The 26611-nt window shown below is 39.0% G+C and overlaps 1 protein-coding gene across 1 annotated transcript in view; it reads right to left on the bottom strand.

Annotated features, from left to right (window-relative positions):
* Nucleotides 1-26611, bottom strand: part of AGMO (alkylglycerol monooxygenase) — a 198427-nt gene that overhangs the window by 168526 nt on the left and 3290 nt on the right. The window contains 3 exon segments of the mRNA XM_050890926.1: nt 9354-9505; nt 22972-23102; nt 25139-25142. Coding sequence (XP_050746883.1) covers nt 9354-9505; nt 22972-23102; nt 25139-25142 — 287 coding nt within the window.

Raw genomic sequence — 26611 nt, 5'->3', positions numbered from 1 at the left:
TTTTTAGCAATGTCCCACTGAGGAACAGAAATGTGAGCCCAAGCCCTTCAGAGCGGCCCATCTGCCCAGCAGGAGAGCTGCATCCATGTCCCTGCTCCGCATCCCCCAGCCACAGACCTACATATGTGCCCCAGGAGCCACCTTACCTTCCCCTGCAGGTAGACTGTGAAGGTGCTCCAAAGCTAAATTCTGCACAGTTTGAAAAGTGTTTGAAAAGAAATTTCAAAAGAGCTATTTGAAATTGCAAAGTACTTTAGGTCTTCATAGTGCCCATTAGCTCAAGTGCTGCTTCAGAGCAGGGATGCAGAGAGATTCTGCGCATTTCTTTCTCCATGCTAAAACTATACAGACTGACAAAAAGAGCAATAATGACCAGGCAATTTTTACTAGCACAGCAGGAGAAAAACAACTTTTTTTGTAACAGAAAAAGCACAAGCATCTCAATGGGCCATCTGTTTTAACAATGCCTTTTATTTCTCTAGGCCTCTGCTTCTACTTTAAAACTTAGTGACAAAAAATAGTTACCACTGCTGCTGTTTGATGAATTATATGATGTGTGCTTTTACTCTAAATCTAATTCCTTACAATCACATTTTCATATCACAAATTAAAAACTGTTGTTACATTTGCTACCTTTTATTGCTGATCTGCTGATTTCAATAGATTGGCAAAACATGGAAGGGACATAAAAATTAACCTTGCCCCTCTTCGAACATCCCTCCAGCCCAGGACAGAGCCCTCTAGCAAGACAGTGTGCAAAGCTGCTGTATCAGAAACTGAGAGCTAGCATCTCCAAAGTCACTGCAATTGGTTTAGGAAAGAAATGTGTTTAAAATTAGCCGGGGTGAAGTGAAAAATTCAGGAAATAGATGTTAGTGAGCATTTCTACATTTCTCTCTGATTTAGTAAGAAGCCTTTAGCTGAAGTAAGCAACATGGCTTAAAATTAGGTCAAGGGAAACAAGAATATATATTCTCAGGTGGGTTTTCACTTACTCTGAATATAAGTTTCTAGCATAAGATATATATTCAAAGTTTAAGACAGAAGCAAAAAAGGAAGAGAAGACAGACACAGCTGGATTGCTCCCTTTGAACAAGTAGTTGAACTTCCAAACATACAGCCTCTGTCTTCAATTTATGAAGTCACCTGATTGAAGGTAGTTCTATAACATTTAGGAGGTCAAATAGTGTATGATAGAACTATTTCAAACCTTTTTTTTAGGTAAAACTCCATAAAAATAAAATCTTCAAACTATTGCAGAAGAACTAGTTTCTCCTCTCCCACACTAACTGCAAAAAGGTTCACTTCAAAACTTGGATAATTCACACTTTATGTTCTATAACACCTTAACAAGTACAAGCGTTATGCACCATTTCATTGGTTTTCAGCAGCACACTTGGAAAAGTATGTCAAATGAACTGTTTCTCTGCACAGTGAGTTAGATGCTTTCATACTCATGTCTCCACTCAGACTAAAAAGGGATTATTTTTTATCCCTGTTCAAAATGCACATGCACATACTAGAGGGCAGCACTAGCCAAGGATACGAATGTGTGAAGACAGCTGACTTTTTGAATGGTCAGCCCATGCTAATTTATAGCAAACTTTCTTCTCCCACTTCATCCTCTAAGATACTGTTTTAAGTCGTGCATGTGCAAGGACACTTCTATCAGATTAGTTTAATAGTCAGGAGCATGACTGTAATCACAACAGCCACGTGTGCAATGTATCGGCTTCTTCATTACAACCACCTGTTTAATCCACACACTGTGCACATTTCCTGGGGATCTCAGAAGAGAGTCATTTCACAAATGACTTTTGGAATTCATTTCAAGCTTCAGAAAGTTTAGGTTTTACCACCTTAAAGAAAAATTTAGATGAAAAAGAACAGAGATTTTCCCCACGGCTTTGAATATTTAAGGATATTTATTTTACATTTTCTAATGTTTTACTGTAAAAGCATGTTACAAACTTGCTTTTGTGCAAGCAGATCCAGAGCTTTTTCCCCAGTCTGTGCACTCAGGAACAACCCAGGCACTGCAGGTACGAAAAAGATGAGATTCTACCCTCCAGACACCCATAGGTACCTCTAGCTAATGCATGTCTCTATCTAGAGCCTCGAGAACGCCAATGTATTATGTAAATCCTCAAAGCAGGATTTGAGTGATACTTAAGAGGAGTATTAACCTTGTGTTGGCCCCTTTCTCAACCATAAGAAAAGACTACCAACAAGGAAAATGGAGGAGTATGGTTTCTTTTTCATTTTGTACTGGGGAGCTTGCCAGATCTCTTCATGGTGGGAGCTTGAGAAAAGATAAACAGTGCTGAGAGGAGATGGAATGACCACCTGAATTTTTGGTATAAAAATTGTGTCATAATAGTGTCAGCTCACGCCTTCATGAATACATATTTCATGATATTTAAAAGATACATTGTCTCTGGCATCATCAAAGAAAATTTTAAAAAGATTGCTTTTATACTCATATCAAGGCCTAATTCATAACAACCACAGAGATCCACATCTCCTAGTATCCTGTGGCAAAGAAAAGCAATTACCAGATATTTACAGAAAACCTACAAGAATCATGGCAAGTGTAGAGTGACTTTTCTCCTGATACCCTTCCATCATCCAAAGATAAGCCGCTTATGTCTTCTTGGACTAGATGTTGAACCCAGACCATGGAGTTTAATTCCTCACCTATTGCAATGAGCCATGTCCTACCCTCCGCTACATCATATTCCCACTCCGAAGCACATCCTACATCAGTTCTAAAGAGCCAAAAATCCACGGCCGATCACTTTGTCTGCTGTCCAACCTGTTGGCAGATTTGTTACTACCATCATTCTTAATAACCTCTGGCCTTTTACATATTTAGAAAATCTATTCACCCGTAAACTTCTTTTGGATATTCAGAAATTAAAATTAAGTAAAAACTCTCTAGTGAATTTCCTCTTATCTTCATCTTCTGAGCTCTTCAGGTTATGGAGATTTTTCAGAAAGTCACTATCTCACAGCTTCTAAAGTAAAACAGGAAGGGGATTGTGATATCTGCATGTGCCACAATAAATTTAACACACTAAATGAGTCAACCTCACCTCATATCAGGACATTATTCTTGCCAGTATACAAGAAATCAGTCTTTCAAACAACAGGAACTTATTATGAACAATAACAACCTGAAAACAATACAAGCAGGCTCCTGTAATTTTATGGGACCCTAGACCACTCCATGTCAGGAAGCCTCATTGCAGCTGAGGTAGTTTTCAGGTGAACTTTCTCAACCAAAATATACATTTAAATGTCAGAGGAATGGCAACATTTTGGTTTGCTAAGATTGATCGTGGTCTCCTACAAATTCAGTGTCCACTCAGAAAATTAAATGACACATGGTAAAGGAGCACCTCTTATTTCTGAAAAGAGAAAGGTAAAAGATATAGTTATAAAAACAAGCGTATAGAAATAACAAATGATGTAGTTTATTTACAGTGGACTTGGAAGGCAGAGAATGAATCATAATCACATGAACTCTCTATTTATTTTCAATTGATGTTATGCTGTCTGCACGTATTAGACTAGAATCAGTCAGAAGATAGAACAGAAAATATGACAACCAGCTATTGCTTTTGCTATTTTTGTGAGGCAAGCAGAGTCAGCATTTTAATATCCTGCTCTCCCAAGCCTGTTTAAAAAATAAGAAAAAACAACTGACAGAATGGCAAAAAATGTTTTCTCTAAAATTCACAGGAAGAGAATATTTTTCTCTTAATCACTGGGTATCAATTCCCTTTGCAATCAACACAAGCTGTGACAAGAAAAAGAGCAGAGCCTCATTCAGTCACTTGACAGTTCCCAAAGTTTTCTGTCTTTCACTGGGGTGGAATTAAATTTGTTTCACGCTGGATAATCAATATGGTACTGAATTTCTAGTCAGGTAAACAGTGGCGTTTTCCCCCATGCAAGGACAAGCCTAAAAACCCACCACCACCCAACCGTCTTCCCCTGCCCCCCAGATGGAGCCTTTGGCATGTAAAAGAACATTATCATTTACTGTATTTCTAGGGGAATACAGATTTTCCTGAAAAGAAAACCTTTTGTCTCTGACCATGTTCCCAATAACAAAAGTCAGACATCATTTTATTATAATGAATTTCCCATAAATCTGAAATCCTTTAAATCCAAAATTATTTCAATATACTATCAATTCTTAATATAAAATCTACTTAACAAGTCCATTCTAATATACTGACTTCAGACAAGTACATTATAAAATGCAGATGAAAGGAGCACTTCAAAGGCAGGAATGGGTCAGATAAATAAAGATAGCACAATCATATGATTCCAATACACCCTCCAAAAATGAGCAGTAAATGTAGATGGTGAAGGGACTTTGAGCCCTGCTGTCTTTAACAAGCTTGCAAGTTCAAACTCATCTCCTTGTTCAACAGTGAACATAGCATTGCACTGATGTCCAAAGTGTTAACATATTAGGATTACTATTGCAGACTACGTATATAATTAGCAGAAAGAATAGGACTGGGTTTTATTGTTGCCCGTTCCAGTCATTTTAATAGCATGAATCTTGAGACACTACCTGCCCCAATTTATCCACTCTGGTTCCTTATAAAAAAATTATTTACCTGCCTGCGCACTACTGACCCAGAAAATCCTTTCTGCTCTCTCTGAGTTCTCCAGTTATCCCGTAGATTCTGTGCTAGCCAGTCTGGCTTATGTTGCTTATGTCCTTGACCACTGGGCAGGACCACATGTCCTGCCCCATGGCTAAGTTGACCCTATGACTACTGAACTGAGTTGAATTGTTTAAGAAAGAAACCTAACACAACCCTGTTTTTTAACATTGGCTATTTCAATGATCTTATGGACTTAGTCTCCATGCAGGAGGTTTTTTTTTTTAAGAACTGAGTGGATGGTGAACTGCAGCATGGTGTAGGAAAGAGCGGCCAGGAATTTCTGAAGTCAGCTCTGCTGCTGAAGAAATTGTTCTATGAAACTGTAACAAAAGATGCTTACTGGGAGAAGAGGCAGAAGCAATGTAAGTCATGGCTAAGAGAAACCCCCTTTTTTAAAAACTTTACAAAAAGGAGATCAAAAGTTCACAAAGCTTCCAATTCTTAGAAATCTTAGAAAGAAAACCTCCTCAACATCCTCAGTTGAGACAGTTTGCCACAGATCCGAGGCATGGCCTTTTGAGGGACAAAGCTGAAGTGAGTTTTCAGGGTTTCTTCTTTGTCCTCTGACCCTTCAGAAGCTGGCTTTGGCCAAAAGGTCAGTCCTGTGGGGTGGGAGAATCTGAGAAGCTTGGAGTCTATTGCTCCAGAATACCCCTGGCGTAGCAGAAGGCTTATTTCTCATCCACCATAAATAAACTCAGAATTATTAAGAGACACATCATTAACTCAAAATTTTATGTAGCAGCTGGGGAATCTGCCGAGGATATACTTATCAGTTGAGGTCTATTTTACGACCTCTGCACATAACTCAAACCATCAGCTCATATTGGCTCGGCCCTTCGCTGACAGGGACCGTGTCACGTATCCCACAGGGCAGCTGGAAGCCGCCAGCGGACAATGGGGGCGAGCGGCTGACACGGGCCGCCGCGGCCCTGGCAGAACAATGCAGCTGCTGCGGAGGTTGGCTCTGCTGAAGGAAACTCGCTTCTCCCAGGTTGTCTGAGGGGAGGGACACTGAAGCAATGGAAATTCCCCAGCAGTAAAGGAGAACAAAAGAAGAGGTGTTGGAAGTTGCCGTTAAAAAGAGACAGGCTCTCTAAACCTGCTGGCTGCCAGACTTGGACAGCTTCTTCCAGAGCCCGAAAGAGGAGAGGAGGGTCCCCTGGCTGACAGAAAACCACACTGCTCTGCAGGACACAATCCCCCGGGAAGCGTAGATTAAAAACTACTCCCTTACACAGAGGACCGGAGTTTTACAGTTCCCCACTATCCCCTGTTGGGGCATGGGGTTGAGAGCGCAGCCGCTGCTGAGGGCCTTGCTGAGACTGGGGGTGCCCCTGGGCCCGGCAGAGCCCCCCGCACCAGAGCCGGCCACGAAACCCCCCGCTGCCCCACAGCTGGGACCTGGGCTCCGCACAAGAGCGTCTCTCTTGTTTTTGCATGGATCTGGAAGTCTCTAGATTTCCTCCCCTGATTAAAAGGTGTGGCTGCTGAAGAAATTAGTTTACAGAGCCTCCAAATTCCTTACTGCCGTTGTCATATATCTGCAACAGGAGTATCTGCGAGGCCAGGGCGCGGGGAGGGGTGTGCTGCACCACGGCTAGGGCTCGGCACTGCTCTGGGACCACCGAATCCCCCTTTCTAGCAGGAGTAACTCTGCAAGGACTCTGCACCTGGAGAGGAAACTTGAGGAGTAATCCATGTATGCTAGATTAAAATATCTGGTAAAAATCCCTCAAACCCACACATATCCTTCCCTGAAAAAAATTAAAATAAAACCTGTGATTTTACAGCTTACTTTTCTTAGTAGTACACCCATAATGGGTGTTTTTACTGAAACAAAGGGAGAAGTTACATTGATTTATAAATTCATTACAACACCAGGAGAAAAAGCAGTGGCTAACTTAGTACTCCCATTGACTGCCATGGCTTTTGGATCAGGCCCAGAAGAATGCTGGAATAAGTGGTGAAACATTTTATTTTCTAACTTTTTAGTGGCTACTGCAAACAATGGAAAATACAAGCACATACTTAGAATAACTCTATCCTTTGCAAAATGAGATCACACCTAAAAATACTTCCTCTTGTTGCTGTATAACTTTAGTTTATGATAATAGCTATTACACACATATAGTGAAGAGGAAAAAATAGCTTCCCAAGTGCTGAGTAAAAACTTGATATTGTATAGTAGAGTTTCTGCTACAGAAGAAACTTTAAAAACTGTAACGATTCAGACTTTATTCAAATAGCAGAATGGACAATCCAATTATTGCATGGATAACATGAAATAAGGTAGTAAAAAGCCAGGGGTTTGAGTTATCAAATTATTTCTTGGAGACAGGAAAAACTACGTGATGATGATGATTCTTTGAATCAAAATTATATCAAGTATTAAGAAACAACTGCAAAATGTATCTGAATTTTAGTTTTCCAGTTTGAAACAATTAGTGCTATTATTTACATCCCCACACATAAGCCCACACAGCTTGAATTTCCTGGGATATACATGTGCTATTAATTTTTAACTTTGCTCTAGGATCCAAGCCTGAATCACCAGGCCCTGTCACTTTCTAGCGCAAGGGTGTGTTTTGTCTGCTTGTACCAGAGACTGTTCCAGTGCCCTGGCTTCTCAAAGCGCAAAGGTATTTTTCAGGAGTTTACATTTTACTTTTTAAAACCATCTCCTACACTTAAATTTCCTTAGCAACTTCCAAAGCAGCCGACTTTCGCAGCTGTGTTGCCGTGCTACGGATTTCATCATTGCTTGACCAGACAAAAGCGTTGGTTAATCTAAAATCTCCATTTAGAGTGATTTTCTACAATGTTGCATCAGTCCCCTGCTGACTAGCACAGACCTAAGAGCAAACAATATTTCTGTAACCTGAAGAAGAGTAAATTATCATTTATACAATAGCTCAGCGCTGACCTTCTTAAGACAAGAGAAGCATTTTCTTATGCAGTTTCCTCAACTCTATTACATATAGACAGAATTGGTTTGGATTTTAATTCTAAAACTGCTAGCGAGATTCATTTCAAAGTGTGCAATCCCCTCAAAATATAGAAAAACAGATGAGAGTAAATGCAAAGTTGCTGCAGGAACAGAAATACGTCAGGAACAGAAATACGTGCAATTGCATTAGAGAGCATGGAGCTAACCTTGCTCGCTTCTCTGCCAGTGCGAATTTCACCACTGACTCCAGCGAAAACACAGCCAGGCTAGTGATTTTCTAACACTGGAAGGCAATTATTTTTATTTTAAAATGCAGGAATAGCCTCCCGCTCTGGTCCAGTTCTCAGCCTGAGGCTGTAGCCCTGCCAACACTGTTAATGTCATTGTTTGCGAAGCGTATTCCCAGTCTCGCGTACACCCACGCAGGGCTCCCAGCTCCCGGCCGCGATGTCCCCCCCGCCGCATTGTTCCAGCTCCCCTTGCTTCCTCACCTCCCGCCCCGTCCCCCCACCATTGTTGTCCCCCTGCACCCACCCTGCATTGTTCTCACGCCTGCCTGCCATCCCCACCCGGGGAGGGACCCTTCCTCCCTCCCACTCCCCGCAGCAGCTCAGGCTCCTTTCTTACCTACTTGCATATATTCCGCTGACCTATTGGCATCAAAACATTTTCCCTTTCTGAAAGCGCATTATATAAACTATTGTTACTAGATCTCACAGCTTTTGCGAGCTGTGGGCGCTCTGCCTTGAGAAGCCCAGTCCAAAGTCTCTTAAACAACAGGAAGATTCTTATTTCATTGCTCCGGACTTTAGATCAGGCTCAAAATTAGGATTGATAGAAAGTGTTATTGCATTTTCAGATAGGATATAAAAGGCTAGAGCAAAAATACGCTGTCATTATAGAACAGAAATATGTAACAAGACAGACACATAGGGATCGATATTATTACATCTTCACAACATATATGTACAGAAATGACTGGCATGATTAACACGGGCTCCATTGTTACAATAAATAAAAGTTAAATCCTTTCTAAACTGTGCTTTTTCTCTTTCATGTATAAAAGTAAGCAGGGTTAAAAATGTACTTCTAAAAAAAACAAGGCAAGGCTCGCATTTATGTAGTCAAGTGCTAATTGCAGACAGGATTTCTAAAATACCTTATTCATACATGTATAGCTATGTCCATATACATATAAAGTATAGAAACATTTTTATTCATTTACCAATTAAACAATGATTGAGTGTTTAAAAAGATTTTTAGAAACACACAGAAACAGATGAAGTTAGCAGCTGTCCTGTCATTATTTTGGCCACCTTGCTTTTTACTGCTCTCCATTTTACACATCCATGAGGTTCTTTTGAAATAGTTATCTGTACTGTGCTGTATTTTTTCATAGAGGCATATAGGGATACTAACCCTAAGTTTTTATGTACTTCCTATTTTTTTCCTATGATACTTCACTTTCGCTGTGGTACTGCTTTCAAAATGATACTCCCTCTTTGTACAAAATCACATTTATTATACAGAGTATGATGCATAAACTGTTTTCCACGTTCAAAATAAAAGCGAGTCTTTGCTAATCCTTGGGAAGAAGAGCAGCTATATATGCTTAGAATAGATTAAGTATAGAAACAAAACCAAATACCTAATTTTATTAAAAAATAATTAATAAATTTTGTATTTTAATACATGAAAAACTCGTTAACTCTTACCATGGCTTATGCGATGAAAGCAGTAGTATACAAAGTCCACTCCCAGAAGTGTCAAATACCATGTCCATGGCGAGTCCCAGGGCAGTTCAATGAGTCTGTAGTTATTCCATACGTAGATATAACTAATTAAGTCAACACTTCTGAATAAAACACTGAAATAGAGATCCAAAAACTTTTATCAATAATTTTGTCAACTTTAATTACAGAACCTTTTTACTATATACTTACCATTTATCAGATGGGAGTCTTTTTGTAACACAAAACTAGTCTCCAAGTTCTGCAACCTCTGTCAAGTAATACTGCTATTGACTTCAGTGGAACCTTTGCTTAAGGTCTATGAGGTTTTTAAAACCAACCTTCACCCACTCACCACCCGTGCTGTGGCATTAGGCATGCTCAAAGGCTGAAGCACTCCTGTACTCTGCAGGTGCTATGGTGTTCCTGTTCTCCCAAATCTGGAAGAAACGAATCCTTACTAACTCACAAGTCAGAAGTGACTGAAGTATAGCAGCAATTATGCTCAAACACTAATGTATGACATTAAAATACCTTGACTATTTCCATTGTAAGGAAGGGCATGGGAGGTGACAGGACTTTTGGGAGCAGTGAGATATTCGATCTGCTCAGCATATCATTTAACTTCACTTTAAAAGAGGATAAATGCAGCAGGAGGAGACGAAGCCCAGTGCCTTTGAAACAAAGGGAAAGGGCAATTGGTAGAAAAAAATGGCAAAACTACCAGAAAGGGGGAGAAAAAATTATGAATTTGCAAAGGCAGGAAAGCCACCAGACAGCAACTTTTATTGCTGCCGAGTTCCTGGACTACAGGGAGTGAGCAGCTACCCGTGACCTAACACAGGTCAGTGCTGAGACCAGGAGAAGGAGAAAGAAAGTAGCTCTGGGATGGGCAGGCCAGATCCAGGGGTAACTCTCCACAGCTGTTCAGGTTAATACAAATTTGGGTTGCCCACAGCCACACACTCTCCTCAGTGTCCCACCACCTCCCACCTCATTTCACTGATTCGGAGGCTGAGCTGTCTCCAAACAAATTGCTTTGGTTTTGCTGGGTGAGTTTTTAGACAGATCAGGAAGCGTTAACCCCAGCATGAGAGATGAGAGGCCGTGGGCACTGGGGTGGCCCAGGTGACAATTGGCTTAGGTAGCTGTGAAATGGTGCCTCAGGTGCAGATTGAGGTATATTTAAACTGGCATTTTTGTACAAGAAAGTAGTCCACAGCATGATTTGCAGCAGCTTCCTCACATCCCCTCCTGCTACCCTCCTTTGCTGTGTTGCTGAAAATGTTTGTGGGACTGTGGTGAACTGAACTGGGGCAGCCTCTGAAAAGCAGCAAGCAGAAAAAAAAGTAGGGAAAAGATACTAATTGTAGGAAAGTCACACATATCCTTTTTTATATATCAATGGATTAAATGCACCCCAGTTTAGGGCCTGAGAGTCAGAAATAAGATTATCATCAGCACCATCATCTACACACAGAAAAAACTAATCTAGTTCTCAGATGTTTTGCTGCTGGTATATTTTTTTGGGGGGTGGAGGAATTATCAGCAGGACAACACCTTTGTGCAAAGTTGTGCAAGATTTTAGAAATCTATAAATCATATTCATGGTTGAAGGAAGACTGAGGGATTTAAATTCAGGGAACTTCAAATGGAGATTGCAAATGGCACACCTGCCAGACACTACTTGAATAGAGGTGGTAACAAACTGCACGTAGGTGTCAAAGCCTTGCAAAACCTCAGCTGAAAGACAGTCACAGACCAACATCTCTCTTTCACTTTAGTCTCACCTGGAACTTCACCTTACGTTGAAATCAGCTAAAAGAGTCTCCATGCATCTCTCTGTCCATGTCTGCTCATTCTTGTCTCAGTGCCACTTCTCAATGGTACTTCTTCCCAAACCCTGCCTTTTTTTTTTTTTTGCCTTTTTTTCAGCTAGATTATTTTATATAGTTTACAGCATGGCCCCAAAAATACTTGAATCTGCAAAACTAAAAAAGGACACATTATACTCCTTCTCCTCTAAAGCCTTCCTTCACACATCTGGAAAACATCCCCGAAAACAGTCTGGCCATGTCCTGTCCTTTTGGGTAGCTGTAGTGAAACATGAGGGAACCTCAGCGAACATGGCTGTTTCAGCTTGCGAACCATCCCCCATACTACGACTGAACTTTGCGGTCACCTCCATATTTTTGCAGCGACATCCATTCAGAGCTTTTATACTTCTGGCATTAGCACCTCTTCCCATAACAGTGTTTTGAATAAGGCTAGAAGGAAACATCTTGAGCTTCTGTGCTGCTAGTTTCTCTATTAATGACAAACAAAATCAGCTGAAAATCCCAAGCTCCCAATACTAGCCTGCAAGCAGAATAGTATCACATCCACCATTTTATCCTGAGAAGCTGAAGCATTACAAGGAGTTGCTGCTTGGGAAGAAGAGAACTAATATCTTTTCCACAGCCAGCTGCCACATCTTACCTGCAACTCCTTCCTACCTTTACTACAATCATCCCAGTTTTTCTCTTGGACAAAACCAAAACACAACAAAACCCATGAAGTTTCATTTCAGCAGCTGGCAGATGAAGAATTTCTCTGGACTAGCAATGACAGGTGTATCTACCACTTCAAAAGCAACTTAGCTATGCCCAGAAGTTGGACCATACACACCTGGAACATGTTTAATTTTCATAAGAGCTGTGTTCTATAAATATTTTTAAAGAAGATTATGTGTGTCCAACCAGATTTTTGCAGTTCACCTCATGAGGCATCTGTAAAGTTCAGTATAAATTCTCAATCCCTTTCACAACAGGTCAGAAGGGAGCTGATATTATTCAAATATATAGAAATGGGCATTTCTTAACATCTTTTCAATGACCAGGAAATTTAAAACACCTCTTGCAACACAGAGCATCAGTTATTATTAGGTACTGTTTTCTTACTTTATTCTTTTGCTTTTATTAACATATAATGCCTTTGCAGTACATCCAAAGATATGCGAACTGGTACATTTCCTCCATTTTTGATCAGCTTTCAGTATTTCACCCTCGAGTCCTTTTTTTTTCCCACAGGCTGAGGCCAAGGTGTAAAATTTGAGCGAACCCTGCAACACATTTTTTATATATGTAATTTGCTGTACATTCTTTCCTTCATGCTTGACTCACAACTCTACAGCACATAACACTAGCTGATTACTGTAATTAATTTAGAGTAATCCATCATATCACTATGCAGTGTTGGAGAAAGAAGAGTTGCTTAGCTAAGTATTTTTTAAAAATTTACAGTGTGATAGATAGGAAAGTCCAGAGCTTGCATTCAATTACAATTCTGAAAGTTCACTTGGAGTTTTAAAGGTTTATATAGCCCCTTTTTTTCTCCCTCAAGTTCCATTTTCACTTCTTGAAAATACTGAAGAGAACTTAAGAAAACTTCTTCTTCATTTAAATGTTAGGTTTTAACCATAAATATGACAGAAGCGGATAGGTAAGACTTTTGTCATCTAGTCCAATCCTCTGCATAAGGAGTAATAAATCCTAGAACAGACAGACTGTATAGAAAACCTTATTATATACATTGCATAGATTTATCTTCTTGGATTTTGAACATTTCTGCTGAAAATTTTCTTATTATGTGCAAAGTATGCACTTGGGCAACTGTTTTGACTTTGAGAGCGAGTTCTTGTCTCCTTGTTTCTAAAGTTCATACATACTTTACTCAAAGGTGATAATATTTGTTTTAATAAACCATTTCCCCCCTTCTCCTTCCACTGGGTCAGATTATCACTTCCTCTAATTAAAAAAGTCCAAGAAGGAAATTCTAGGAGATGAACTCTCCATGTGGAAATGAAGATCTACTTATGGTAGATCCCTACGGGATAATGAAGGAGGGAAAAGGTGGAGGAAATTCAATTGGAAGAAAAGGCAGCTGCCCATTTCAAAGAATACAAGGCCCTGTTTTGCTTCCTCCAACTCACAGATCAGCCTTAGAGCCTGAAACCAAAGTTTTAGGAAACCTCTTCCATGGTGCCCAGGACAGTCACCAACAGGGAAAACAGTCAGAGACAGTAGCTGTTGTCTCTCTTCTGAGCATGGAGGAAGATCTGTGTAATGAAAGTGAAGAACCCACGGAAACCGCCTCCACTCTTGCCACTATTGCAGTCACCACCTCGCGTCACACTGGGAACCGACCTGGGGCCCCTGAGCTAAAAACACAACTCTACAGCTGGACCTACAAAAGCTTGGCTCTCAAGGGCTCTAACAGACTTGCATCCTTGGAGGTCAGACACAGAGGGAAACATGTTAAGACACCCTGGTCACAAGGTTATATTATCATTAAAAATAGTGAGGTATTACTAATACAGTTTCCCTAGGTTAAATAAATTCAGTTTTCCTAGCTTGATTCAGACTACATGAATGTAAACTTTCAAAATGTTGAACAAAGGCAGTTTCTACTCAATAATTTGAAATTATTCAGACCATATATATAACAGCAGGATACACGAATAATTAAATGCTCCATAAGCCTTTGTTTCAGAGTGGAAAGCATAAGGATTTCCATTTCCAAGGATACTCATAGGGCTTTCTTTTCCAGATGAAAAACTGGCTCCAGTCACAACTGAAATAAACATTTTGATAACATGATTTCAGTAAAGAGGAGAAGGGGGGAAGAGGTAGAGGAGCCTTGAGAAAAGGTCCATTTGCAAAACAAAGCAAACCTCCTGCAACTGAAATCCCCTTTTATTTCCTGTACAGGTGCCAGGTCTTGAACAGACACCCAATTTATTACCTTGTCAGCTGACTTATTAGGGTTGACACAAATCGAGCTGAAATATGCCTGACATACTGCAGTCAAGGCTTTTTTCACGCTTTAGCACAAAGCCAAACTTTCCACAAGGTGGAAGGAAAGGGAGAGGGAGCTGTGGGAGTTCTATTCCCTGTTTTCTATCATCAAGATGAATATGATCCTCTCCCATTCTTAATATGCAAAACCAGTCATGAAATAACCCAAGGCTAAAAAATAATTCACCAAAATGATACAGCTGGGAAATGATTATCAGGCTCTGGAAAGCCCTTGATTACAGGAAATAGCACCTACATTTTGAGAAAATGTTCCCACCAGACACAAAAGCTGAATCAAAGCCTCTCCTCTTCCTCAGTATGGCTTTCTTCTCTAGCATTTTAGCCTAAATAATGCAAATCCCCTGTTGTCCTAAAGGAGAAAAAAACCCTATCAAATGCAAAATGAAGTAAAATGGAAGTGAGTTTGGTATCCCTACTAGCTGTATTGTACGCAGTATTGCATAACGTTTTGTCTGACAGAGCTGACCTTTTCTTCACCAAACCTATTCCTGTTGCACTTCACTTTTTATCCTCTAATTTAAGAGACTAATATTAATTTACAGTAGTGGGTGGAATAAAACATGAAACAGGTTTTGGAAGGAAAAGAACAAAATAATAAAAAAGCATAACACTGACTTAAGTCCAAGTCCTGCCTATATAATTCAAGTCACTTGTTGTTTATCTTTGCTCTTTCATACATAAATAAGCAATCAATTAAAAATCCAGCACAACTTAAATATTTTCATGAGAAGTTCCACTGCCTTTAGTGATATAATCCATAGTAATAACACATTTTGCCCTAAGTTTATGCAAGGTCTTCTGGTAAATTTAATTACATGTGATCTTTAAAAGATTATAAATCCTAGTTTAAAAACTTCAGTACAGCTGAGCTTCTGGCATTGTAGCTTACTCTTCTTCCTTTATGAGAACGAAAGTTATATTTCTTTAGACCTATTTATACCTGCCCAGCACACTGGGCAGTAAATTCTGTTCCAGTAACTTCAGGACACACAACACTGGGATATTCTAGAACGTTGTCTTCTGCGAGGCAACAGACCTGACTTTTCAATATTTGTATAAATAGCACCATATAAGTGTAATGCAAATGCTTACTTAGTACCTTTTTCCAACAGAGGGACTGATTTTGATCTCTCCTACTTGGTTGTTCCACTGAAGTCAGCAAATTGGCATTACAGTTTCAGTTAGATTAGGAACAAGCCTATAATATTCTCAAAGGTGACATATAAACAGAAGTAATGAGGAAAGAAAAAAGGGTATTCTATTCAACTCAGATTAGTTCTTCTGAATTTATCTAGAACAAAGGAACTGGTAACAGATGACTGTTCCTATGGTCTATAAAAATATAGTGAAATAACTTCAGTGAGACATCATAGCACATCAAATGAGGAAATGAGGAAGAATATTTACACAAGAATTTCTATTGAACCGCTTTGATCATACTTCTGAACTTTTAAAATGATAGTTTGGTTTTGTCCGTGATATACACAGTGGTGAGAGTCTATTCTTTTCAGATCTGTAACACTGATTTACAGAATCATCAAGAGACATTTTCCCCCAGTTTCCATAACTTCTAGGTGTTGACCCAGGAAACTAGGTTGGCCAGCTCTAAAAATGCTACCCCTGTGCTCCATCTAGTGGAATCCTGACTTAAGCTTAATGCATCTTTTAACAGAGAAGTGCTTCAGTCAGAAGGGTACTCTACACAGAAGCAGTTCCTTAGAGTTTTTTCAAAATGTGTGCAAACTGCCACAATTTATCTTAAAGAAAAATACAGAAACCTGGAATAAAAATCTACACAACATTTAATGGGTTTGAGAAATTGGTATATTTTGTGAGCTACAGAGACTACTGAACTTAATTAATAACATATTTCCAATAAGAGTATACTCAGTTCACAGCCTGTACTTTCACAGAAGAGCACTAGTATATTTGAGAACAAACACTGACAGCTTGTCTTTGTTTCTAAAGACATGGCAAGTGCAAAGCTGGGCTCTGAGATTCACGAACAGGCAATCACCGAGCCATTTACTGGCCCCATTGTATAGAAAAAGGCAATGATGCAATACTAAGGATGTAGACAAATATGCATTCTGCAAACAGCTGTGTCTGTGTAAGAGGTTACAACCTAAAGAGTAATTGGCTCCCTGACAGGCTTGTGTGAAATACAGCAATCTCTAGAACATTACGGTAGGTAGGGACTACCAGTTGTTTCAGTCAATTAGTTTGAGAACATCCCGACTCTCCCAAGTCTCTCTCCCAAATCTTTCCTTTTAATGTTTAGTAGCTTATACATCATTTCATTAGAAACTCCAGAGTTTTAAACTCTGGCTCAGAGCTTTCCTTAGTCATCACCAAAAAGTAGCACTCCACACATGCCAGGCTGTCTAGAGCTGCTCATTGGTACTCTTGTGCTCTGCCAGCAGCTCTGCCCACATGCGTGCTCTCCAGCCTGCTTCAAACAAAATGAATCAGGGTAACAAAATTCTACAGTTTAAACCACTGAAGGCAATGCTGCTGCTATGCCTGGGAAGGACTCACCACTGAGAGAAGTGGAGATGGTAACAGGGGATTGGGGAGACAGTGATGAGCACCTGAGAGCAGGCAGGAAGCACTAGCATCTTTACTGGGCACAGCTGGATTTGGACTTGCCTGAGGACACAGCATGATTTACACCAAATTTATAAAACTGTGTTAAACTGACGCAGTGAGAAGATAGTAACTCTTGTGTGGGTTAATTATCCTAACTTTTACTGATTTAGTTCCACTCAATTCCTCAATGACAAACCAGGCCAAAAAAACCTAATTAGACCAAACAAAGACTGTTCATGTAGACAGTCACTGCCATGAGCTTAACTGAACTGATTTAGAAAATCCCCTTCCAGAGTCAGGTTTGCCTGCTGAAAATGCTACCAGCTCCTGCCGCACAGCACTACCCCCTTATTGAAACTGTTTATCCTACTCTGACTGCTTTACCTACTAGTGAGTTATTTCAAAACCTGTTCTTCTGACAGAGCTGTGAGGGCTGTGACCTTTGGCAAAATGTGGGAACAATTAGCGGTGTGTATGGGACAGTGCAGCCAGGAGCGTGCTCTTACAAAATATATAACTACCTAGTGCTACTTGGAGAGTGGGAGGAATGGGGAGGTGAGTAGATTCTGTCTCTTCAGGCTTGTTACCTATTAAAATCCTATTTTTTGGAAACATCTATTGACAGGTAGTGTCTTAAATTGCCATAGCTAGCTGCTGCAGGCATGGTCGTGACTGCAGGTTCAGTAGAGCCTGAGCCTAGAGCCTGACAGCTCTTGGCTGCCCCATTCCTACTCGCTTGCCTGTGTCTCTGCCTTAAACAAATACCTTTTTTCTCCCACAGTGAGCTGAAATAACTCCACAGGGGATCAGATGAGCACCTGAACCAACACAAGAAAAAGGGAGGACTATGTAAATGAGTACAGGAAGGACAGAAGTGCAGTAACCAGAAGTTAGGTTGGTTTAGGGGCATGGCATGGCACGGCACAGCAGCTTTACTTGCTATATAACCAGGTTAAGTGATTACCTTTCCAGTTTGGCCCCATCTGCTCATCACTGCCCTAAGTGTGGTGGTTACCAGCCCTCAGACCTGCCAGCATAATTGCATGCATAGCTGCTCCCTGACCTGGCTCTGTCAAAATGAATGCAGCTGAGCTTAAACACCTCTTTTATAGTTCTTGGGGGGCTTTTGTTTCTGCTTTTAGCTGGATCACTTTGTCAGGACCAGGTTAGGGAGCAATTAAATGTGCAGTTATGTTGGCAGATCTGAGGGGGCAGCTGGATCAGAAGCAACACATCTGACCATGCTCTAAATAAACATCTGTCCAAAGCCTTAGTCAAACAGATGTGGAGAAAAAAAATGTACCTAATAAGTCTTGAAGTGAAAATATAATTTACGAGAAACCGCATGTATCAAATTTTCTTCTAAGAGATGCAATCACTAATTTATGAGATTATAATTTTCTATAGTCATACGTGAAGTATCTAGTAGATACTTCAGGAAACCAGGACATACTTTAAATGGACAAATCCAGGCAGGCAAGTATTTTGTGTTCTGATAGGACACTGCCAGTTACACAGGGTTGTGAACTGCTTGCACCAACTTGAACCGAGTGTATTCTAATCGGCTCTGCATATTGCTGCTATTAAGAATTGAAAACTTCTTGTTTCAGATTGCAATTTTACATATGTTTTAAAGCAGATAACTCAGTAATGCTACAAAAGAATTGAGTATTTCTTGTCCTGCACCCCTGACTGCTTTTTCCAAGCCTATTTCTTTTGCTAGCACAAGATTTTGCACAGCCATAGTAAGAATCGATGGAGGTTAATATGATGGGGGGGGGGGGTGTGCTGGACCTGCTTCCTGGGCCACTTCACCACAGGGCAACACAAATGCTGATACTGGCAAAAGGGGAGAGAAGGTGCAGAGGCAGGAATGAGCAACCAGAAGTACAAGTCAGTCAAAGGTGCTTCATTTGGCAGCAGTGCTGGTCTAAAATGTACATGAAACTGCCTCTTCAGTCTAACTTCTGGAAAAAGATTATTTAAAATCTAGATGACGTACAAAACTGTGAATACGCTGGTCTACAGCAGAAACAGGATTTGTACTCCTTTGATTCAATTATTGCTGATGTGCAGATATCTTAAGATGCATAATAGCATGAACTAATCAAAAAGCACTTTCTCATTCCTTTCTGATGTTCAAGACTTCAGAGAACTCTAATCTCCTCTGTTTCAAAAACCAAAGTAAATAATGTATACAAATTGTAATGTTCTCTTTAGAAATGGAGAAGTTTATTGCAGACTTGACTGACAAAACTGTTAGACATATATATATACACACTCACACACTGTATGACTGTGTTGCAGAGTTGAACACTAAAAATTGGCAATTGAGCATGACCATAAAGAACGGAGACTTTCCCAACTAGTTTGAAAATGTACCTACCTCAGTTATCCCCCAAACACTTTTTGATTTGATTTATGTTCTGCTGCTTTAAAAGAAGAAATGGGCCAATATGAAATAATGCACGTACTTGTATAGTGGATATTTATACCCAAAATAAACTTTCTCTTGGGAGAATATTTTTAAAGCAGCATTTCAAGTCTCCTGGCAATGGTTAGTTAGAAAAGTTATTTATTTATTTAGAATAAAAGTTCTCAGAAATTTTTTAACCACCAACATTTAGGATGCTGGGAGTAAGCTTAGTAATTTAAGTTTCTCCCTTGCCCCCAAATTACTTTTCATTGCATATAACATTTAGTATTCATACATGCAGAGGAATGTATAGTATGCATTGAGGCAGGGAAAATTATATTTAAGAAACGTATGGGCTATTTTACAAGAGACGATATGTATGCACAAAGCAATTCAACTTACTACATGCTGTTGAGTCTAATAAGACTAAAAACAAAACACATTGCCTTGTCTGATTAGACTTTTCCTCTTACACCTACATTTTTAATATTTGGCATATGAATATCAACAATTTATGATTTACATTTTCTCCAACAATGAAGTAAGAAACACTGAATAAATACTGTTTTCCCTCAAGATATGCAGTACTTCTGTTATACAGGCTGTGAAATGGAAAAACATACTTAGAGGCTGAATATGGTCTGTGACTCCTAATTTTTTCATTAAATGTAAAGACCTCTTTGCAGTGATGCATCTGAAGCTTCAATTCTAACTAATAGACTGAAGCCCACCATTTTAGATTCAACCACAGATTTTTTAAGGAAGTGGCAAACCATTGCTGCTAGTTGAGAAAATGAAAATTAGTCCCTGGGAGAGGATACAATCAATGGTGTGTTAATCTAACCTTCAGCTGTTAATGATTTGCACTACTATTTCCCCTGATGCTGTGGGTTCTGCTGAAATATTGTTTTAGCAGTTTCTGTCAGCTTTCCCTACCTTTTTTCTGCCTGAAAGGGCAAGACTGAAGTGAAAGTCTTAGCAATAGATTTTGCATGTGCTTTTCTTTTTTTTTTTTCCCCTTTTTTTTCCTGACCCAGTTCTTTCACACCATGGAAGCAGAAGACAGAAGGGTAAACTGTTCTGTTTTTTCAGTTCATGTCTTTTTAGCCAGTCTATTATTCACAACTCCTCTTACAGAAGAGATGTTACACTAAGCAGTCACCATTAGAATTGGGATATTAATATGCGATTAAATAGTTTAGGAAGTCTTTATTTTGCCTGCTTCTTTCACATTCAGCCAGAAAGTTAAAAGCTTTACAGAACTCTTTTTTGGAAAGAACTGCTGAGGATTGTCTTGTATTTCCAGCCATGAGAGCCGCACAAGTGACCTGGAAGAGACTTCTTGTGCTGGTGTAGCAATGAATAAGTGTACCAATCCTGCAGATTTGCCTGATCCTGTGAAGTCTGTGTCCTTAAGGATCATTTGGTTCACTCATTTGAAACAATCTTGCAAAATAATTCTTATCCAAAAGAAAACTGCATAGCCTGCAAGCCAAATTCTGCAGCAAAGTACTGAGTGCCAAAATAATAAAAGTACTCAGCACCTTGCAAAGCTGTGTTCCACACACACAACGCTAGTTTTCTTAGCAAGCATTTCTTCCAGGAATACGTGCATCTGAAGTATTTTAGTATTCTTAAAATAAAGCCAAAAGGCCTCGCAAAACCATTCAAACTTACTTTACATGTATCTCAGTCCCCTTGTTTAACTTAATCAGTCCTGAATATTTCAGACGAAAAAAATAAGTATTTAGCATGGTAAACTTGTGAAGTGTATGACTGTCTAGAAAATGTGGGTTAAGTTGAAGAAGCGACAGTTGAACTATTTCAATATTAGCTGCATGCAAACTAGAGTAAGCCTTTATCAGGGTTGTGTGTTGGTGCACACAAGTCTAATGTATTGATATTTAATTTATTACAGCTTAAAATAGAATGAAAAATTTATTGTTTCTCCTTCAAGATCATGCTCACAAGTCATATTAAAAGCAACAAAATGGTTTGAATATAGGTTGTACACTAGTTGCAAAAATAGCTTCATGAAATTCTCAAATAACTTAGACATTACTTTATGTTTTAAGACATTACTTTATGTTTGAAAATTTATCATGCTGAAAGCTCATGCCTCTTATTTGCAGATATATGAAGAGTTTGGGAGAGTGTCTAAGTGACATTATCTACCAAACTCCTTAAAAGGCTTCATCCATGATATTTACTACTGATAACTAACATAATACATCACAAGTTGTCTTTGTACCTAATTTAAAGACACAGACATAGACCTTGTCAAAACTTTTCTTGATTTGAAAGTTTAAAAAAAAAAAAAATCAAGTAAATGTCAAATGTTCAATAGATTACAAAGTGGGTGATTTACACATTTCAGAAAATGGGTGCTACTCGCCAGAAGGGATAATTTCTTTGTTGCTGTACTCTTCTAATGTATTTTATCAATAACCTGGATTGAAAGAGAAGATTTCTAGTAAAGTTTGCAGTGACAAAAAACAGGGATCTCTAAGTAACAAAGATATTTCATGGATTCAAACTATTTCAGGACGACCAAATGTCCATATTTTTCTGTGTGGCCAAATATAAGAACATATTGCCTATGAATGAGGAATGTAAGCCACAGAATCTAAAAAAAATATTTGGGGATGAAGGATGGCTCAAAGGACCTGGGATATATAAAGGGAGGAACAACAAGTAGAAATAGAGAACAAATGACTTCATTATTTGGCACTGATGGAGAAATTTCTGAAATATGGAGTACACTTGAGACATCAACACTAAGAAGGCTGAAAAACTGCAGAGGATTCAGAAAAGACTGTGGAAATAACTGAAAGACTTGAAAATACACCATATAGTCAAATTCAAATAATAGAAACTTTTCTGCATGTAATGAACAGATTATATGCAATTTGATAGTAATCTGTAAATTCATACATGGGGAATAGAAATGTAATCCCATTCTAACAGAAAAGATGTAATCAAAAATCTATCATCTGGAAGCTCATATCATGCAAAGGCAGATCTAAAACATGATATTCCTTAAAAGTAATTAGAGCTCCTGAAAAACACTTAGAGCAATTTATATAAAGAATTTGCTGGATTCCCTGTTACTCGATATTTAGTAATCCACAGTGGATATTTCTTTAAAACACAATTCTGTTCACCACGAACTAATTCAGGTAAATCTTATGGCCTTTACATTGGAGAGCAGATTAGATGATCACGTTTGCAACAATTCTCTCAGGCATTAAAATCCACTGAAGTCAAACACAAGATTACAACTGAGTTCAAAGAACTTTGGATCACATACATATTCGCAATTCTATCAATCTGGCTATATGCACACAATTTTATTTTTAAAGGCTAATGAAAATAATGGACTTGTTTTGTTTTGTTTTCTTCTTTCTGAAGTTTAATGAAAGAAAACTCAGATTTTAACATACATTCTAACATAAGATACGGTCAAGTCAGCTGAAGTCCCAGAATCAGCAAAAGGTGACAGCCAAGATCAAATATAGATGAATGTAACTGGAGCTGGGAAATATCCTGCCAGTATCATATTTAGCCTTACAGATTAGAAAGACATTTACACTCTGTATGCAACTTCATTTTAGCAAAGTAAGATCCAGATGCCTTGTTTAATCATTTTGGGTTAGCAATAACAACTTCAAAATATAATTCTCTTTTCTTCCTTCTTAGTGATTAAAAAACAATCTTAAGCTAATATAACACATATACTTACTCTGGCAGTCGAGACAGGATACCTAAAGAAAGAGAACTTATGCCATCATTGATCCGACCTGACAGCTTATGCTTCTGAACCCAGCTGACAGCAAACTCCAGCCCAATAAAAGCAATGAAGAATGGAATACTCTGAAAAATAGTTTGAAGAAAAAGTCACAACACAAATAGAATTAGATCCACCTTTCCTAACAGCAGTTTACGCAGCCGGATGCTTCTCGGGTTGGCTGGCACCTTGCTAGCTACTACTATGATAAAGCTCCACATGGACCTTACGAATCAGAACAACCAAGGCTACCATTTAATCCACAACACCAGCATAAATCCAGCGCACTAACCTGCTCCCATATTATTTTATTTTGTATCTTCTGCACATAAATTGTTAAATGGCATCAAAACAAAACACAAAAGTCTTTCCAAACTCATATTTCTTGTATTCAAGTAAATCAATGACAGCAGCAACATTTGTGGACTCCTCTAGCCACAAGGTAAAACAGAATCTGCTTTCGATTTGATATGTAAGCAGTTTTTGAATGTGTTCAGCCACTGAATTTGGCATCCAACAATATTATCTGAAAGACATAGTAAAGTGAGTTTCTTTCTGCTCAGCATTTCTGTTGCCATGCTTTTTGCTGCAGATAGCAACAGCTCTTCTGCATGCTTTTTCATCAGAGAACCCAGTAACTATGCAGCCCATTCCGATTTGGGCCATACAACATGTTCTCTTTCCAGACTAAGTAGCAATGATACAATGTTCCCTTTTTTCTTTTGGGTTGTACTAACTGTAAAATAATTTTCTGCCTTTCTGAAGAAAAGTATAATGATGAGCAAGACTGAAACATTTCTCACTCACAACACTGCTTCAGTCTAGGATTCAATTCACACTGTCCATCTTGCATCCCAGAGCAACTGGCAAGTTGAAAACGCACAACAGCAGCACCCAGCAGAGAAAAGTATGGCTGTGACTAGTGGTAGGACCGATAACATTATTGTGACAACACCATTTTTCATCAGTGGAGAAAGATTGTTACAGCTGTTCTCAAATTTTCATCAGCATAGGCAAGAAAAAAAAAGATTGAATAACATTAATTGGTAGAGCATATGTTTTTTTACTGACACCAGAGTCCTAACAGTCCCTGCGCTTCATGGATGGAAGGAATGACAAGGCAGTAGCAGCATATCAGCCACCACCACCAAAATCTAGAAGACCTGTGGCAAGGAAAATAGGAAGGAGCTATTTTACTTGCATCAGATCTCTGTGCACGTGAATGTTCCTTCAACTACCTCCCTTGCTTTGTAGAAAACTTTTAGGCGACCTTGGAGACATTCAGATAACTCCTTCTTGGTGGTATTAAGGCATAAAATTCCCACCATGTTTTGCAAGGTAAGAGAAATGCAAGACCAGTGAGCCTTTCTGCACCATTATGGGAGGCATCACACTGCTAAACTTGCCCTGCTAAGTCTTCTGCTGCCCCCTTCAAATGACCTGCAAACACATATAGATTCACAGACCGAAACCCTCCGAACTGCACTGCTGTAAAAGAGAGGCTGCTCCTGCCTATACATTTTAATGGAAGAACCATGTTGCCTCTGCAAATGCCATTGCATTTTGGAGGGTGCTCATTTTTGTTGCCAAGTGAGATATGATCCGGGAATTCCTACCAGGCTGGGACACTAAAGAGACTAAGATGGATATAGACCAGATTGCTCAGTCGAAGAAGAATTGGATGATTCAAACCATGCAAGCAGCAAGAGATTTATAGCATCTAGGAAATGTGAAAGTTCATAAACTTCAGCAGCTCAGGGTTAGGTTACAATAACAGATGAACAGAGATTAACATCAACATGGCACTTTTTAATTTAGATGCTTAGCTTGCTCTTTAACACCATTTTAGGTATCTAAAAGCCTATTTGGGAAACGCACTAACTGATGATTAAAAAAAACTTTGAAAGCAAAGGAAGACCTATGGATAAAGCTTAAACAGCACCCAAGAAAACCAATGTGGCAAATCTTTATTTATTTATTATTGATTTCAAATATCCAAAGAAATAAAAACCAAACCCCACAACCTTCCATTTGAAATCATTGAAACATTCTAGGAAAATATAAATACTCCTTCTTTTGCTCTAGCTGCTTCATTTCTAAGTAGACAAGAATTTTAATGTACTTTTCTTAATTGATATAATTAAAGAACAGATTCCTAACTTATCAAACAAAGGTTGATGGCCACAGCTGTACATTCCAGCAGAGATAAAAAGGGTCTTAAGAACAACTAAGAAACATTTGACCGCAATATTAGGAGCCAGATCTAGCACAGACTACAGGCAGTTTGCAGTTACGGAACAGCAGAAGCTGCCCAGCAAATTGAATGGGCTCAGGACAGAAAAAGTGGGATGCTTTATTCATGAAATGAAAATAGTGAATAGGAAATATACGATGCCTGTATTCTATGTGGTGATTCACTTTACCTAGCAACCTCTGAAACGGATAAAACACTTGACTTTATACTAATACACACTAACATAACTTCTCTCCCATTGACTTCATTAAATAGTTTCTTCCCATTGTGAAGCTGCGAGACAGCCAAGCATTTGACAGCACTTTTTGACTCACAAATAGGGAGTGTCATAGCAAGGAGGATAGAGAAACATTCAGACAGCCTTAACCTCCTGCCCATGAAGAAGCTTGCGAAGGGCAAGATTTATGGCATACCTCTTAGTATCTAAGAAATTACTACCTCTCTCCCACACACCCACATTAAGCTTTGCCCAAAGCAGATCAAAGGGATCAACTATGTCAAGACTAGTATGTATTATTTATGTGACCATAACACCTAATAGCTATTGTCATGGAGCAGGATCGTACCGTGTTAGATGCCGTACAAACAGAAGGAAAAGGCATTCCCTGTTCCAAACAGCCTACAGTCTAAGGATGAGATGTAAGACAGCAGAATGATAATGAAAATAATTCAGGAAAAACGGAGACAGTCAGGAAGACAGACTATAGTCTCACTAGCCTAACCATTACTTTTTTTTTTTCCCCCCTTTTTTGTTTAAGTTAAAATGACAATGAAGACATTTAAGGAACCCGTTGAGGATAGGTAGCTCTGCAAAAGTTTTCAAGGATTGCCCCTACAAACAAAATGGCACAAAGCTAAGAAATAGCCACTGTTGGCATCACAGGTCAGACACACAAGCTGGATCCTTTTGATATCTTCTGGTCTATAAATGTTTTACTCTCTCTCTGTTTCCAGTTTCTTTCTCTTCACCCATCACCAGAAATACTTAATGGAGATTTGCATTAGCTTGTGGTTTATTTGAATAACTGATACATAACTTGAAAGTCTTACTCTGAGCACTGAGTAAGAGGGGTTCCCTTATAAGTAACCAATTCTTACAGAATGCAAAGGACCATTTAAAATCAGTTTGTGCTTTATACAGTTGCAAAAAATAATATTCTCAGTTGAAACTCAGCATAAATTCATGATTTTATTGCAAGTCTTGAAACAGTTTCTGTTTTCTTAAAGTCCCAGGTCCTTATAAGAATCTCAACTTTCATGTAAAACTAAATACGAAGGTTCTGTGCCTCATTATTTAGAAGCAAAGCCTAAAATGTGAATTGAGTGTAAATGTGAACTTAA

The sequence above is a fragment of the Gymnogyps californianus genome, chromosome 2 (genome assembly GCF_018139145.2).
Source record: "Gymnogyps californianus isolate 813 chromosome 2, ASM1813914v2, whole genome shotgun sequence".
Lineage (NCBI taxonomy): Eukaryota > Metazoa > Chordata > Aves > Accipitriformes > Cathartidae > Gymnogyps > Gymnogyps californianus.
Note: the sequence above shows the minus strand (reverse complement) of the source record. Positions and strands in the feature narration are given on the sequence as shown.